The 16,064-nt window shown below is 37.6% G+C and overlaps 1 protein-coding gene across 4 annotated transcripts in view; it reads left to right on the forward strand.

The window, feature by feature from the left end:
* nos1apa (nitric oxide synthase 1 (neuronal) adaptor protein a) overlaps positions 1-16,064 on the forward strand; it is a 159,326-nt gene that overhangs the window by 111,246 nt on the left and 32,016 nt on the right. For all 4 annotated transcript variants that reach the window (XR_014537646.1, XM_083567087.1, XM_083567086.1 and 1 more), the window contains exon 7: positions 920-1,077. Coding sequence is in view for 3 of the 4 variants with exons in the window: in XM_083567087.1 (XP_083423213.1) it covers positions 920-1,077 (158 nt within the window). In the remaining variant the exon portion in view is untranslated. The remainder of the gene's footprint in view (positions 1-919; positions 1,078-16,064) is intronic.

Below are 16,064 nucleotides of genomic sequence, written 5' to 3' on the forward strand. Positions count from 1 at the left end.
CCAAACACACAGCCAAGGAAACTCTCAATTTGTTTCAGAAAAAGAAAATAAAGCTGCTAGAATGGTCCAGCCAATCACCTGACTTGAATCCAATTCAAAATCTATGGCAAGAACTAAAGATCAGAGTTCAAAGAAGAGGCCACAGAACCTTCCAAGATTCAAAGTGGGTTTGTGTAGAAGAATGCGTGAAACTAGTTTCTCCATACAGGAGGCATCTTAAAGCTGCCATTACCAACAAAGGCTTTTGTTTTTTTCACTGAGAAAAATGTTGACGTGTTCAATACTTATTTTACCCGCTGTATTTAAAAAAAACGTAATGAAATCTGGAAATTGAAGGATGAAATTACATTGTATGGACCGTATTTTTCATAAATGAACGATGCACATGAAATAAAGTCTTGTCTCTAATAGCACAGCACTGCTGCTTTCCTGCGTTTGTTTGCTCAGAAGGTTTCAGCAGCTCTCACAGTCGTCCCAGATACAATGCTTTATAATAATGTGTCTCTTATTGTTTCCATAGTAACAGCTCATTTACAGGGACATGTGTGCAGAACGCTGCACAGAACCACATATAAGCCTGACAACTTTTCCGAAAAATAACATTTACTACGGGGATGCTTTATGATTTTAGGAAGGAGTCTCAAGTGTCAGGCAAGACATAGGAAAGTCTTTAGTTTGTGCTTTTTTCCTAAAATCACGTTGAGAAAAAATTGCCAGTCGTACGAGAAACCGTTTATTAAAGCAGCTATAATGTATGTGAATCCAGAAACTCGCTTGTTACATAAACAAATATTTGAATAAATTATACAAATTCTATAGTTTAGAGGTTTGGGATGAAAAGAAGAAAAAAAAAGATCTCAGATATTTTTGGTGATTATTGTGCCATGGATGAAGAACCCTGATGCTAAATTGTGTGCAGATCGGGAGTTGACTGGAGCTGAGAAGACGCTGGCTGAGGAGACGGACATCGACGCAGAGGAGTTGCCGCTCCCTGACAGCACAGTGGACGAGTTCAGCCGGGGCGTCACTGACCTGGACGCTGCCAATGAAGATGATGATGGACTGAAGGACAATAAGGTGAACCTGCTTTCCAACCCTGATTTTTTGTTCTTTTTTCTTTTCTTTTTCTTTTTAGAACAACCAGATCAGTGCGTGTATGCATTCTGAGATTAAGAAGTATTTCTGATAGCCGAGGTAAGTCATGCAGGTCTCTGAAAGCTGTAAGTGAAACTCGCCAGGCTGTTGCATGACTGCGTGTCAGGTTGATTGAAGGCAGTGAAGCTCTCATAATGCAGTATGGATGTGTAGAATAGGAGTGTAGGCATGTATGGTAGTGCGCTGTGTATAAGAGATTTGTACAGATGTTAAATAATTTTTTTTAATGCTTGTTTATTTGCTGTTTCTGATAAAAAAAAAAAAAACACTTACTGCAGGGCCACTGAGGCCACACCCCCTTTATTCTCTAACACAATTTCTTGAATCCTGCACACAAAATAATGTAAAAAAATAATAACTTGGTAAGAATTTACATACATTTTTAATATTTGTGTACTTTGTTTACATCTTTTTCTTGTGCTGTTTGTTATTGTGCAGCAAAAATGTACAAACAATTAAATGAAAGTAAAAAATTACATTTTTTTAAATCTGCATTAGTTTGCATGCATGTCAGCTTATGATCAAACAATGTTTATATAATTATTTCTTTTTTTTTTTTTTTTAAGAAACCTTAAAGAAATTTTTTTTAAGATTTCGTAGTGTGCGCAACTTGCTGTTTGTGTTTACACGCGAGACAGCGTGCTGCACGGAGAGCGCTATATTATATTTATCACTTATAATTTATTAACAATATAATTATTTTTATAAATATAATTCATATATTCATTTTTATTTCGTTTAGCACATTTTTATTTCTTTCTTGGGTTTTTTTTTTGTAACAAAGTTCAGTACTATTTTATATGGAATGTTATGTTGGGTTTTTTTATAATTTTTTATCCAGTATCCATTTTAAAAACCGTCGGATGATTAATCGGTCATCGGCAAGTACGATCCAACCACTTACCTCGATGACCTCTACTTACACGTGTCCATGATTACCGAGTGCCGCCTATACCTTATGTAATTTATTAATCCAATAAAAATGTATTGTTACAATATGCACTTTATTATAAATTACAGTAATAATGTAATAAAGTGATATTGAGGAAAACTTCTCATACTTTTGAGATGGTGAACCAAAATCAATTGAGAAACCTGCAATTTGAGAAATCTCACTTGTTTGTTAAAATTAGCTTGGAATTAAATAATTGATTACATAGATTGTAATAGACAGATATTACATACAAATATTAGCTATTTGCCTTGTTGTAGGTGAGTGTTATAGTCTGTCTCAGATATGCATTCCCAATCTTTGCTTTGTGATATTGCTCTGAATTCCCTCAGCAACATTTCCTTCTATATAGCTGCTACCTTTAGATATGTGTGTGTATGTGCATGCACTTGTATTTCTGCCTGTGGTTTTTGGGTCTTGTTTTGGTGCCGGGATGAGATTTGTACTCGGGGGTGATGAAATTCTGATCATGTTGTCAGCTGATAAGATGCAATTTTGCTATTCAGAAAATTTGAAGGCAGAGAGTCGCATTAAAAACGCATTCGATTACCCAGGTTAGCACTCAAGCGGTCCATTGCTGGACTTGAAGAATCGTGAGTCCATCATATAGATTCTTTTTGTTTTATAGAGTGCTGTAAAAGTATTTGCCCCCTTACTGTTTTTTCATATTTGCACACTTAAATGATTCAGATCATCAATTTTAATAAAAAAATAAATACAAAATGCAGTTTTTTAATTAATTCATTTGTTAAGGGAAAATAGCTGTCCAACTCTATGCATGGCTCTATGTGAAAAATTCATTGCTTAAATAATAATTCATCCTCAAATGCTCTCCAAAATGGATGAATAAAACAATTTTGCAAAGAAAAGTGGCCCAAAGTTTCTCCACAGAGATACGAAACACTCATTGCCGGTTATTGCAAACTCTCGAATTGCGGTTGTTGCCGCCAAGGGTGGCACAACCAGCTTTTAGCTTTAGGGGCAATTACTTTTTCACAGGTTTGGGCAGTTTTTTTAAAACTAATAAATGAAAAATTCATTTACAAACCTGCATTTGGTAGCTTAGTGTTTAAGGCGTTAGACTTCGGATCCGAACGACGTGAGTTCAAATCCCAGACACACCACGCTGTCGATCCTGGGCCCCTGAGCGAGGCCCTTAATCCCCACTTGTGTGAATGAGACTAATAATATGTGCTGTGGATCGGTAAGGTCAGCGCCACCATGCTGTCACTCCTGGGCCCCTGAGCAAGGCCCTTAACCCGCAACTGCTCAGTTGTCAGTCAGTCTGGATGAGGGCGTCTGCCAAATGTCAGAAATGTAAAATGCATTCTGTATTAAATTGGGTTATCTTTGTGCATTATCAAAATTTACTTGAATTATTTAAGTGTGACAAAAATGCAAAAACAAAAATACTTTTTCACAACACTGTACATATCCGCAGCATAAACTTCCTACATTTTCAACAGCATCAGGGCTGTAAAGGAGCAGCTGTTTGGGAATGGCCCTGAAACATCTGCTGATCCACTGCTGTCTTACAAATGCTCTTTAATCATTCAGAATCATTCTGTGTGTGTGTGTGTGTGTGTGTGTGTGTGTGTGTGTGTGTGTGTGTGTGTGTGTGTGTGTGTGTGTGTGTGTGTGTGTGTGTGTGTGTGTGTGTGTGTGTGTTAATAGCATTAATAGCAGTTTGGCATTGCAGGTAAAATGTGTTTATCTGAATAAATTGATTGTTTAATAAAGGCTGCATCCACACAGCGTCTAATCCGGGTCAATTTGGAAAAAACGGCGTTTTCTGGGTCCACGCTATCATTTTTAATAGTTTCTCAAAAGCTGCTTATCCACACTAGCGATAAGTCGTTCATGAATGATTCGTTTGTCTTGAACGAGACAAAGAACCAGTAGTTTTAAAGAGTGAATTGAGTAGTTCACCTCTCGACTCTTCTAGTCCGAGTCGTTCATTCTTTTATTGTGTGACCATATACGCTATGCAGTTATATAACTCACTCAACTGTGTTACACTAAACTCTTACATCCTCAACTCATACACTCAATACTCATGTCACTTCATACACATCCATGTCTTCAGCACCACCCATATTATATTATAATCATATTATACTGTTTACATGCTGTTTTTCACTTCTCGATTGCTGCTCTTGCTTGTTTTTTGCACATCATTGTGTTTATGTTTACATGTACACTCTTGTTTATAGTTTTCTCTTTTGCACATTGTACTCTATAACATGTCATACGGTAGGTTTACTGTTTGTGTTTAGTTTGTCTTTCCTGCACTGTCTTGTGCTGTCTGTTTGCACTCGGTTGCACACGATGCACTTTATGTTGCGAGGACACTGACTTTAGTCCTTAGCTTTGTGTTCTCTTATGTAGCTCTATGTTGTGTAATGTAGCTTTGTTGTTTTTATGTTGCACCAGGGTTCTGGAGAAACGTTGTCTCATTTCACTTGTGTACTGCGTCTGCTTTATATGGTTAAATATATTAACTAGATCAAGTAGATCAATAAAATCTACTTGACTTGTGTGTTATTGGATGTGATAGAAGGGTATCTGTGAGAGTGAAAGGGAAAGTTTATAGGACGGTGGTGAGAGCTGCGATGTTGTATGGTTTAGAGACAGTGGCATTGAGTAAAAGACAGGAGGTGGAGCTGGAGGTAGCAGAGCTGAAGATGTTGAGGTTTTCGTTAAGAGTGTCGCAGATGGACAAGATTGTATAGGACGTTTTGGAGACAAGGTGAGGGAGGCCAGATTGAGATGGTTTGGACATGTGCAGAGGAGGGACATGGGGTATACAGTATCAGTAGGAGAATGCTGAGGATGGAAACACTAGGAAGGAGGAAAAGAGGAAGAGCAATAAGGAGGTTTATGGATGTGGTGAGGGAAGACATGCAGGTGGTTGGCGTGAAAGAGGCAGATGTAGAAGACACGGGGGTATGGTGACGGATGATCCGCTGTGGCGACCCCTAATGGGAGAAGCCGAAAAAAGATGATGTGTGTTACTGGAACTATAGTTATAGTTTGTGTATGTAGATGTGTTGGTGTAACTGCTTATTGAAAATGTAATTATTATTATTTATTTTTTGTTCAAAGGAGCAAAATGAAATAAAATGACTCAAAAGAAAAAGATTTGTTCTGGAAACGCTTACATTTCTGTAGCGCGCACAAGCAAAAGTATTGATCTGAGTCATTTCAGCCTGCTATTTATTTACTTTCTGAGTCTTTGAAACTTCAAGTCAATGTCAGATAAAGGCCATGTGCACACTAATACGTTTTCTTTTGAAAATGCATATTTACCGTATTTTACGGACTATAAGCCGCTACTTTTTTTCCCACGTTTTAAAGCAACGAAGCGGCTTAAACAACGAAGAGGCTAATTTATGGATTTTTTCTTGGTTTTTCCCAGTTTCACAAACTTCAAGCCAAAAAACTGAACCCCATAACATTAGATCAATTAAATTTCCAAACGGAAACGAGAAAAACATCACCGATGGCGCACGACGATGACAAAAGATAAACTCCCCAGAGAAATACAGTGCTACCTTGACCTACGAGTTTAATTGGTTCGGTGGATGAGCTCGTATCTCAATTTGCTCGCACATCAAATCAGTTTTCCATATTAAAAATACTTAAAATGGCATTAATCCATTCCAACACTCAAAATGACACCCCGTTTTTATGTTTCCTGTTATTAAATTGGAAAATACATTTCTAAATAACAAATCTTGTATAATAACATAAACGAAAGAGTATGTAAAGATATAATAAGGTTTTATTCAGTGTATTTTCCTTAGAGATGAAACAACTTGAGCTAACGAAAACGCCGGTGGGGGTGTGTGTGAGTGTGTGTGTGTGTGGAGGGGGTGTAGAGGCGTAGGTGGAGGGAAAACTCGTTTTTTACTATCACTCCTGTACACTACGTATCCCTAAACTTTAAAATTTTTCTTCTTTGCTTATCTTAATTTTCGTCACAATCTTCGCTTTCTGGCTTCGCCATCTAGCAGCGGCGTCTCGAGCTCGTACCTCAATTTTGTAACAAAGCAGAAAAATCGACCGGGTGACTGTTTGTACCTCGGAAAACTCGTACATTAATGCACTCGTAGGTCAAGTTACCACTGTAGTTGTGAAAGGAAGGAGGAAGACAGTGAACAATGATTTACTTGGTCGGCTACTGTTTAGATACAAGCCGTTGTAGCGCGTTGAGTCTGGGTGAAGGGGAGAGTTTGCTAGCTCCAGTTGCAACAGAAATCATATCAGCACAGACAGGTTTCCAAAACTCGTGGTTTTTTTTTCTTGCCAACAGCGTTATGGGTTAGTCAAAGAAACTTAGAAATGAGCATCAGAAAATAAAAAGGACATATTCCTCAGTCTCCACACAAGCAGTAATAGCGGAAGAATGCAGTGGCATGCTATTCCCAAAATGCCGCTATGCTCCTAAAGGAAGCGCAACATATTGCATTTACTGTCTTTCATTAAAGCCTGTGTAAAGTTCATTAGTTTCAGTGTAGACACCTGTGGCTTATAGACAAGTGCGGCTTATTTATGTTAGAAATAAAAATATTTGTATAATATTACATACATACCTGTGACGGTGTCTTCCCTGGACATCGGCACTTATGTTTGAAAGAGCCAGAAAGTAAATGAACGCCAGGCAGAAATGACCCCTACGTCTTACAGTACGTTTTGCTCATACGCAATACAGCGACATAAACATTTTCCTGTTTTCACATGGACGAGCAACTTTTTGGAAATGAAAAAAAAAAAAAAAAAAAGGTTGGTATAACTTTTAGATGACGTTTGCAAATTTATCCAGGTAAGTGCAGGTGTAGCTACAGTCACATGACTAAAAATGCGTTTTTGAAAACCCTCGTTTTCAAATGTATCCGTTTTCAAAAAGCTACGTGATGACTAAAAGCGACATCTCGGTGTGAAAAATATGCACTTTCATGCCAAATCGTAATTGTGTGAACATGGCCTAAGGCTTTTAGCTGGAGAGCGTAAACAACTACTGCATCTCACTCTGTCCACACAACGACTATAACCTTCCTGTCCAGGTGAATATCAACACACTGACAAACATACCTGGTCTTTTGTTTCTCAGTGTTCGTAAGGAAATAAAGTTATAGCAATAAATAGTTAAAGCAAGGAGAGATATGAACCTACGTTTAAAGCCGATAATCGAGCTGCCTCTATGCTAATGAACTACAGTGGCATTTTAAATCGATAGGACTTTGAAGATACTTTTCCTCACCCTGTTAGACTTCTGAGCGCTAAGTAAATGGCATGCATGCAGTTAGCTGCCAAATACCGTTCTCTTTAAAGCCGCATCAATAAACTGGATACATGTGAACTGTGGATGTTAGAGGTGAAGATGGAGTTCTTTGAATTAAAAGAGTTACTGGCTTGGTGCTGCTAAACCATGTTATCGAAATAAGGGACAGTAGTTCATCCTCTGAGCCAGAGCATCTGTAATATCTGATACACCTGGTGATTCTCTGGTTTCTGTACAAAGGGTAAATCTTATTCACTTTTATTACAATGTCCTTAAATTTTTTTTTTTTTTTTTTATTCAATATGGAGGCAACAGTTTTAAACCAGTCATTTGGGGATTTGCTTGTCTTCCCCCCCTTCCTGAGAACAAACAGTAGTTTTATAGTGTTATTACAGTATCGTATTACAGATTACAGTAGGCTGATAAATGACAGAGCAGTTCTTCACTCTGCTGTAGGTAACAGAGTTTCACATGATACAATAAGAAATGTCAACTGCTTTTCTGCAAGTAAGCAAGAAAAAGTATTTTATCAGATATTTTTTCATTTCTGGCTGTATATTTGATGATACAAGAGATATCTGGGGCCTTGGCAAAAGAAGCATTCTGTAAAACTGAATAAAAAAAAAAAGGATTTTTAAAGGTTTTTTTGGATAGTTCGAGGATTCTTCACGTCCTAAAAAAAAAAGTTACATAATAGGTTTTTACGTTTATGGCATTTGGCAGACACTGTTATCCAAAGCAACTTTCATTTAGTTCAATCATACAACAGCAGTTGTGGGGTTAAGGGCCTCGCTCAGGGGCCCAGGAGTAGCAGCTTGGTGCTTGGATTTAAATTCATGAGCTTTGGGTCCAATGCCTTAATTATATAACGCACAGTGTTTAGAATTGATTAAAAGTGATTGCCGCTTCATATTTCTGTCAGCATTTACAACAAGTGAAATGGCATATATTCAGACTATGTATAATTTACTATGCCCATGCTCTTTGTTCATTTCTGGTGCTACATTTAGGTTGTGCAGATGACCTGTGTCTTTCCAGTAAACACAAATACATTGGGGCTGAAAAATCATAGACAGCGAATGAAGCACTGTTTTTAAAAAAAATGTGAAGTCAAGTAGATTTTTATTGTCTTTCCATCCATATACAGTAGAGTACACAGTGAAAAGAAACAACATTCCCAAAGGACCGAGGTGCTGCATAGGACAAAAAAACAGAACTATACAAAAACTACTCAACATGCAGGTGTGCAATATTTACCGCAAAAACACTATAACAGTGAGACATAGACAGAATGACTCTGCAGCACCGACCAGTACAGAAGATATGTGATTTGTATGTTTACTTGCATGGCATTTGGCAGACACCCTTATCCAGAGCGATCTATACAGTAACTGAGCAGGTAAGGGTGAAGGGCCTTGCTCAAAAGCCCAGCAGTGGCAGCCTGGTGATGCTGGGATTTACACCACTAACCTTCTGATGAGTAACCCAAAGTCTTAACCAAGATCCTTTACCTAATGATCTACCACCTCTTTGTGCAAATATATATATAATAATAAATACTGTACATGTAAACACACAGATTTAACAGCAGTTTGCACAAAAATAGTAATTTTGTACAAACAGTTGCAAAATGTCCTGATCCTAATGCAATAAAATATGAATAAAATGATAGTAAGCATTAAAATATGCATCTAAAGACAGGCTAGTATTAGTATTAGGTCACATTAAGAACTAAACACAACAGATAGAACAAATGAAACGAAACAATATTTAATCCTTAAACCAAAAGCATTATATTTAAAATAATAATAAAAAAAAAGTACATTTCTAATTGATTATTGAATTGTCACAGCCATTGTCCATAAATATTTCCTGAGATATTGATTTGTTTATAGTCAAAGTTTATCGACAGCTGGAGAAGTCTCTGTTAATGCAAGCTCTGTTCTTGGTATCCTGAGAGCTCACCTCCTGTTTGTGTGTTCGGGTTCCTGTGGAACAGAAAGCATTGTTATTTTAGCAGCGCTGGAAGCCTGGGCCAACTTAAAGCTACCCCACCTTCAGTGCATAGTGTACATGAGTTCCTCTCCACCTCGCCATGGTTTTCACTTCAGCTCTAAATGGAAAATTTGCCGGTGCCCTCATGTTTCCATCCTGCACCCTGGCAGCTGCTAATCACTCGCACAGAGTGCAGTGTTATAACACAGTGAGCAAGCCATCGTTTTCTCCTTCTCTTTTCCCCCTTCGCCATACGGACGTCTGTACAGCAAGACAGATGCTTGGAGTTACTCTGCCAAAAACACATATCTGTACTAAATGAACTGGGGTTAGGTTGAGGCAGCCATGTGTTTTAAAAATTCAAGCCGGAACACATTGGCATTACATCAGGATGGCATTGAGTGAGCTGGGAAATTCAACAATAGTGTTGGGTTTTTTTTCCTTTTAATTCTTCAACAGTACACACTGCAATACACTTAATTCAATGGAAAGCTGATCTCATTTTGGCTTCTCATGCGGAAAGAAATCACTGTGCTCTAATGTACAGGTAGTCCAAAGGTTTATAATAAAAAAAATTCATATTCGATGTTTCATGCAGCAGGAAAACGTAGCAGCGCTACGATACGTTGGGACGCTGGTGGGATGTACGCATCTTCCGCCTCGTGAGATGCCTTACTCTCACCGGCGGTCCACTGAGTTCATTTGTCTGAGTTTTTGGTGTTTTATCGGCACCACTGACACCGATTAGTCTAATCAGCTACAGGTGTGCTGGCTACCACCGTTTTGTCCAGCTGCACATTCCACTCACGGACCCTCGCTCGTCCACACCCCAGGTGCCACATACATTACATACATTACGCTACTGTAAATTGCTCCGTTTTTGCTCCGTACTGTAATTTGTAAATTATAAACATATGTCAGGATGTTGATATTTACATTGGGAGTGACGAGGATGGACAGGATTATGAATTAGAGCGCATGTAGGACGTTTTGGGGACAAACTGAAAGAGGTCTGATTGAGATAGTTTGGACATGTGAAGAGGAGGGAACTTAGGGTATATCGGTTGGAGAATGCTGAAGATGGAGCCACCAGGAAGAAAGAAAAGAGAAAGACCAAGGTTATGGATGAGGTGAGGGAAGACATACAGGTAGTTGGTTTGAAAGAGGCAGATGTAGAGGACAGGGGGGTATGGAGACAGATGATCCGCTGTGGCCGAAAGAAGAAGATGAACTTATTATGTCATACCGATCACTATTCTTTAAGACTCCTAGGTAGGTGTGGCCATGTTTTGACTTACTATAAGTTAGGATGGTGTCCTCAGAATGCATCTTTATTTTAAGTTGGGGACTTTCCTGTCTATGTGAAGGCTAATTAAGGCTAGTACAGCATTAGCTTCTTTCTTATTCCTGTTTTGTCAGTGCCTTATGTTACAGCATTGAATTATCTATTCTGATTGTTGTGTAGTACATACATTATCCCTTCCATGGTAACTGTTTACGTTACACTATAATCATTAACATTTATAGGAAATGTTTAAGAAATTAAATCAACATTGACTTTAAAGTTTTGAGTTTTTTGGAAGGAGACATTTATTTATTGTGATTTTATCATTTATGGAGTTTCCAGTGGTAGAGGTTATTAACTCTAGATTAGGACGGTTTATTTTCCCTGTCATGGGCACGTTTTTAGCACTTTATTTATTTTATTTTATTTTATTATTTATTTATTTATTTATTTTGCTGTGTTAAAAATATAGGCTGTTTATAGCTGATAACATGAGTGATGATGTACAGAAATCAAATAAACAGAATGCTGTATATAGTATTCATAAATTAAATTTAGAAAAATCTATATATAAATCTCTTTTGAATGATAATTGTTAGGAAATTATTCTAGAATAAAACACTCCAGGATATTCCATTATTGGAAAGAAATAATTAACTTTAAGGTTATTCATTGAAAAAGTAGCTCCACTTTACATTGAGCTGTATCATATTACCTTGGTATTTAAGATTTTTCTGATCCTAGCACTCCACAACAGGTTTTATGTTCTTAGATAACCCAAATGAAGAACCTGTGTGATTTTATTCCTGTGTCGGTTCCACAGGGACCCGTACCTACTGCTACGCTATAATTTTTTTCCCCCTTCACATCTAGTCCTAAATTGCTCTTACAATTACATAACAGATAACAGTTCGGGACAGAACTACATATGACTGGCGAAGTCAGGTGTCCCAATACTTTTGTCCATAAAGTCTATATTAGCAAATGACAAAACTCTTATAATGACTTTTTACGTTTACAACTTATACACAATTTTACCCTAACAAGACTTGTATATTATTGCACTGCATTAATTGAATCTCAGTTAGATTAACATCACAAATCGCTTTTCCCCCGGTGCTTATTGCTTTCTTTGATTTGCGCCAGAGTTTCTGAGATGTTCAGGGTCAAGGATGGAGTTCATTACGTACTTATTTGCCAAATCTGCTTATTTCACAAGCTATGAGCAACACTGATGAAGCTGAAAAGAATCAATGGTAGCCATAATGATAGCTGACAGGCAGAGGCTAAGCTTGGCCTTTTAGCAGACGTAGAGAACATCAGCCCAGATAAATCTGAGTAGAAGAGAGGGTACTTTATAGCTTTTTTTTTTTTTTTTGTACTGCTTCAGGGTACAATGAAAGCAGTCTCAGAAGTAAGACATTAAAAGCTGGTCATGCTTAAGGGACTTTGTTATTACATGCAATTCTCATGCGAATCTCTCAATATTCACTCCTTTTTTAATGTTCTGCTGTGTTTGTAAGTAATTACGCTCCTTCAGTAAGCAGCTCGCATAAAACCTACGGCGCAGAATCACTGGGACATTTATTTTATGGTAGTTTTTTTTATTTTATGTTTATAAAACGTAATTAATTTCTTTAGTTAATCATCTGTTGTAAATCTCTTCCTCTAATATTTGTCTTTTGCTCCAATGTAAAAATATCCTGCAGGCATTTCAGGCTTCATTAAGTCCCTAAGCCTGGGGGAAAGGAGACTGCAAAAGTGAAGGTTGGAGCCAAAGCCTCTGTTTAATGCATGACTTAGTGAGTCATTTCGATTCTGAACTAGCGGAGTGGAGTCTGGGCGGCCTGATGGACCTTGACATATTGTATCTCATTAGCCTCCGTCTACTAATGATTGTGCCATCATTTATGCCAGCCACAGGTACAAGTACCTGTTACTCCATAAATACACTTCATTTCAGCTTGGAATCCTGTCAAGACACCAAGGGGCCATTTTATCACACACTTTCATTTATTCTCTTTGGGACGTAAATCGGCGCATACAATTATCAGCACTTACTAAAATCCTATTTTTCCATACATTTAATTTCTTTGCACATGCTAATGGTTACATATTTATTCATATATTAATATAGTTGCTCAGTAGCTCCTAGTTTTATAACCACAATGACTGTAAAAGACTGTAGAAAGATCATTACTCATAATCTTGCACTCCAGTGCTCATGTTAGTTCTCACTCTCCAGTGTTCTGTATTGTTTAAAGACTATATTCACACTCTTAAAGTCACCCAAATGAGGATGGGTTTCCCTTTTGAGTCTGGTTCCTCTCAAGGTTTCTTCCTCATGACATCTAGGGGAGTTTTTCCTTGCCACAGTCGCCACGGCTGCTCTTTAGGGATAAATGCACACCATTCACCTTGACTGTTGATTTCTGTAAAGCTGCTTTGAGACGATGTCTGTTGTGAAAAGCGCTATAGAAATAAACTTGACTCGACTTGAGATAATGTAGATAATGAAACCCTATTTAACGTGAATCCCTCACGTTAACGCTTTCACAGTTATCCGATCCAAAAGCAGCTGAACGTTTATGACATTGTAGAATAACATTTTAGACTGCATTCTCTACCAGCATCAGCAACTCGGAGAATACACTTTGGGAAAATGGTATTCATTTGTACATCCAGTTCCAGATTCATTGAATCTCTTGCCAAGAAGCACAAAAGTAGTTCTGATTGCTTATAGGGTCAAAGTTATTAAAAGCCTACATACACACACACGTGCGTGCACACACACACACACACACACACACACACTAGGGATGGTAAGATTTACTGCATCGGCATAAATGTTAACAATGACATGCATTGATTAAACAAAAGTTGGAAAAAACTATTTGTTTATCATTATTGAGAGATGCGCTGTACTTTTATTAGTTAGAAAGTAACCGATTATTTGATATTTAGATCGATTTCTCCTCGCTAAACTGTTTCCTGAGAGCGTTTTGTCAGCACCGCTGCTGCTGCGCGAATGTGACTTATCACAACACTACAGAGGCCGAGGCGTGTCCTGAGAGTCACATAGAATACAGATTAACATGGCAGAGGTAGAGCTGCATCTTCCTGGAGACACAACAGGAAATATATGATTTCAAAAGAAATAAAAGTCTGTCTGTAACATATTAAATCATATGACTTTTTCCTGAAGTGGATCACAGTGCATCGTAATAGGGGGTGAATCGTATGATATCACATCGGGAGCTGCTTCATATGTATTTTTAATGTATTGTATCATTGGCTATGCATCCCTTCACTTCCTTCATGGTGCATCAGAGGGCTGTTTAGCCAAAAGGCTGTAAAAAGAGCTACATGTCACCATTGTGAAATCCTGTGCAGCTCTTCTGGCCACTGTGCTCCTGTCCTCAGTGAACATGTGCATCTGAATGGTCAGTGCCATCCATCCCGAGTCCCCCAGGTTTAGTCATGCATCTCATTCAGCAGTGTCTCTGAATGACTGAGGACAGGACAAGCTAAGGACAAGCTTTTTGGCTTCATGACTGTGCACCAACAAAGTGGTTATTTCTCTTCCTGGTCCCCATTTCTCTCTGCTCATTTATCTTCTTCTTCTGTCATTCAGTCCATGTCTTTCTGGAGGCCAGTGAGCAGCTACGTATGCGTATGCTTTCCTCCCATGAGTACAAGATAACAAATATATCAGTGTAAAGGCACTGCCCGCTGACATCCACACTCAATCCCCCCTCATGGCCCATTAGTCACAAGAGCTTAAATCTTCTGTGTGCTGCTTCTTGGCTCATGTGGGATCAGGAATCATTTAAAAACCAAGAAAGCACAATTTAATAGAGCTAAATTTCAGACAGCAGAGACGACCTGATTGATTAATTTTACTCTCAAACAAATTGGATTTGCTTCCATGTCCATATGAACACAGTGTAATGCAGGAAAGAAATGAGCTACTTATCCACGACTCATCATGAGCTTTCAGTCTTAGATGATGTTCACAAGAAGATAAGCTTCAGTAATCTCTCTAAACATTTTCTCCATACACGTCCTTTCTTTTGTCCTTTCTCTCTATCTCTTTTTCTTTCATCACTCCTTTCTTTCTCTCTTTTTCTTTTTCTTTTTTCTATCTCTTTCTTTCTGTCTTTCTCTCTTTCTCTCTCTCTCTTTTTATTTTTTCCAGTATGTTACTTTCTTTCTTTCTTGCTTGCTTTCTATCTCTTTATTTCATCATCTCTTTCTTTCTATCTTTCTCTCTTTTTCATTTTTTAATCTTTCTTTACTTTATCTTTCTTTCTTGTTTTTCTATCTTTCTCTTTTTTCTCTTACTTTTTTTTTTACTTTTTTTCATCATCTCTTTCTATCTTTCTCTCTTTCTTTTTTCTATCTTTCCTTACTTGTCTTTCTATCTTTCTTTCTTTCTCTCATTTCTTTCTATCTATCTAGCCAGCTAGCTCTTCTGCTTTATTTCTTTCTTTGGGGTTGTTTTTAGCCGTGAGATTGCGCTTGTCACAAATTTGACATCAAGAAACATTGTGAATCAAATAACAGAATGTTCATAACCATAATAAATGAAATATAATGGCATGTGTAATCAGATTCGGGTGGCCAAACCCAATTGACAAATCAGAAATAAGAAAATTGGATTCCTGCTTGAAGCACAGCGTCTCCACTAATCAATGTTTTGTGCCTGAATGCTCGAGTCTGTACTCAGAATCGATCCTGGGATTTGGTTCGGTTCTTCATGTAGCTGCTCTCCATGGTGCAAGTCACAAGCCATCTGAGAAGCACCACTACAAAAAATACCAAACATTCTCACAAATTGTCTTTTCAATAAGATGTGAATTTTAAATATGAAAGGATGCAATGCATTTCAAATATAAATGTTTATTTGTGTAGTGCTTTTTAACAATGGACATTGTCCCAAAGCAGCTAAAGAGGTAAACAGGTTATGAAGGTGAGAAGTTTACTGCAAGTTGGTTCCTTATAAGTGTTGTTATACCTTATATACTTATTTATTTAGCGGTCGACCTATATGGGTTTTACTCTAGCTGATGCAGATGCCGATATTTAGGGCAGCCAATGGGGCAGCCAATGGCCGATATATCATGTACATATTTTTTTTTTTTTGGGCCGATTTTCTTTTGTCCCACATTAATGCATGAACCTGACAGTTTATTATTACATTATAATAATAAACTGATAATTATTATACAATTAAAAAATTATAATTAATAAGAATTCTCATTCTCTTTCCAGATCTTATTCCCATTTTCTCTCCAAATCTTATTCTTAATCTCATTCTCTCTCCAGATCTTATTCTTATTCTCTTTCCAGATCTTATTCTCATTCTCTTTCCAGATCTTATTCTTATTCTC

The sequence above is a fragment of the Silurus aristotelis genome (assembly GCF_946808225.1).
Source record: "Silurus aristotelis genome assembly, chromosome: 2".
In the NCBI taxonomy this organism is placed as follows: Eukaryota; Metazoa; Chordata; class Actinopteri; order Siluriformes; family Siluridae; genus Silurus; species Silurus aristotelis.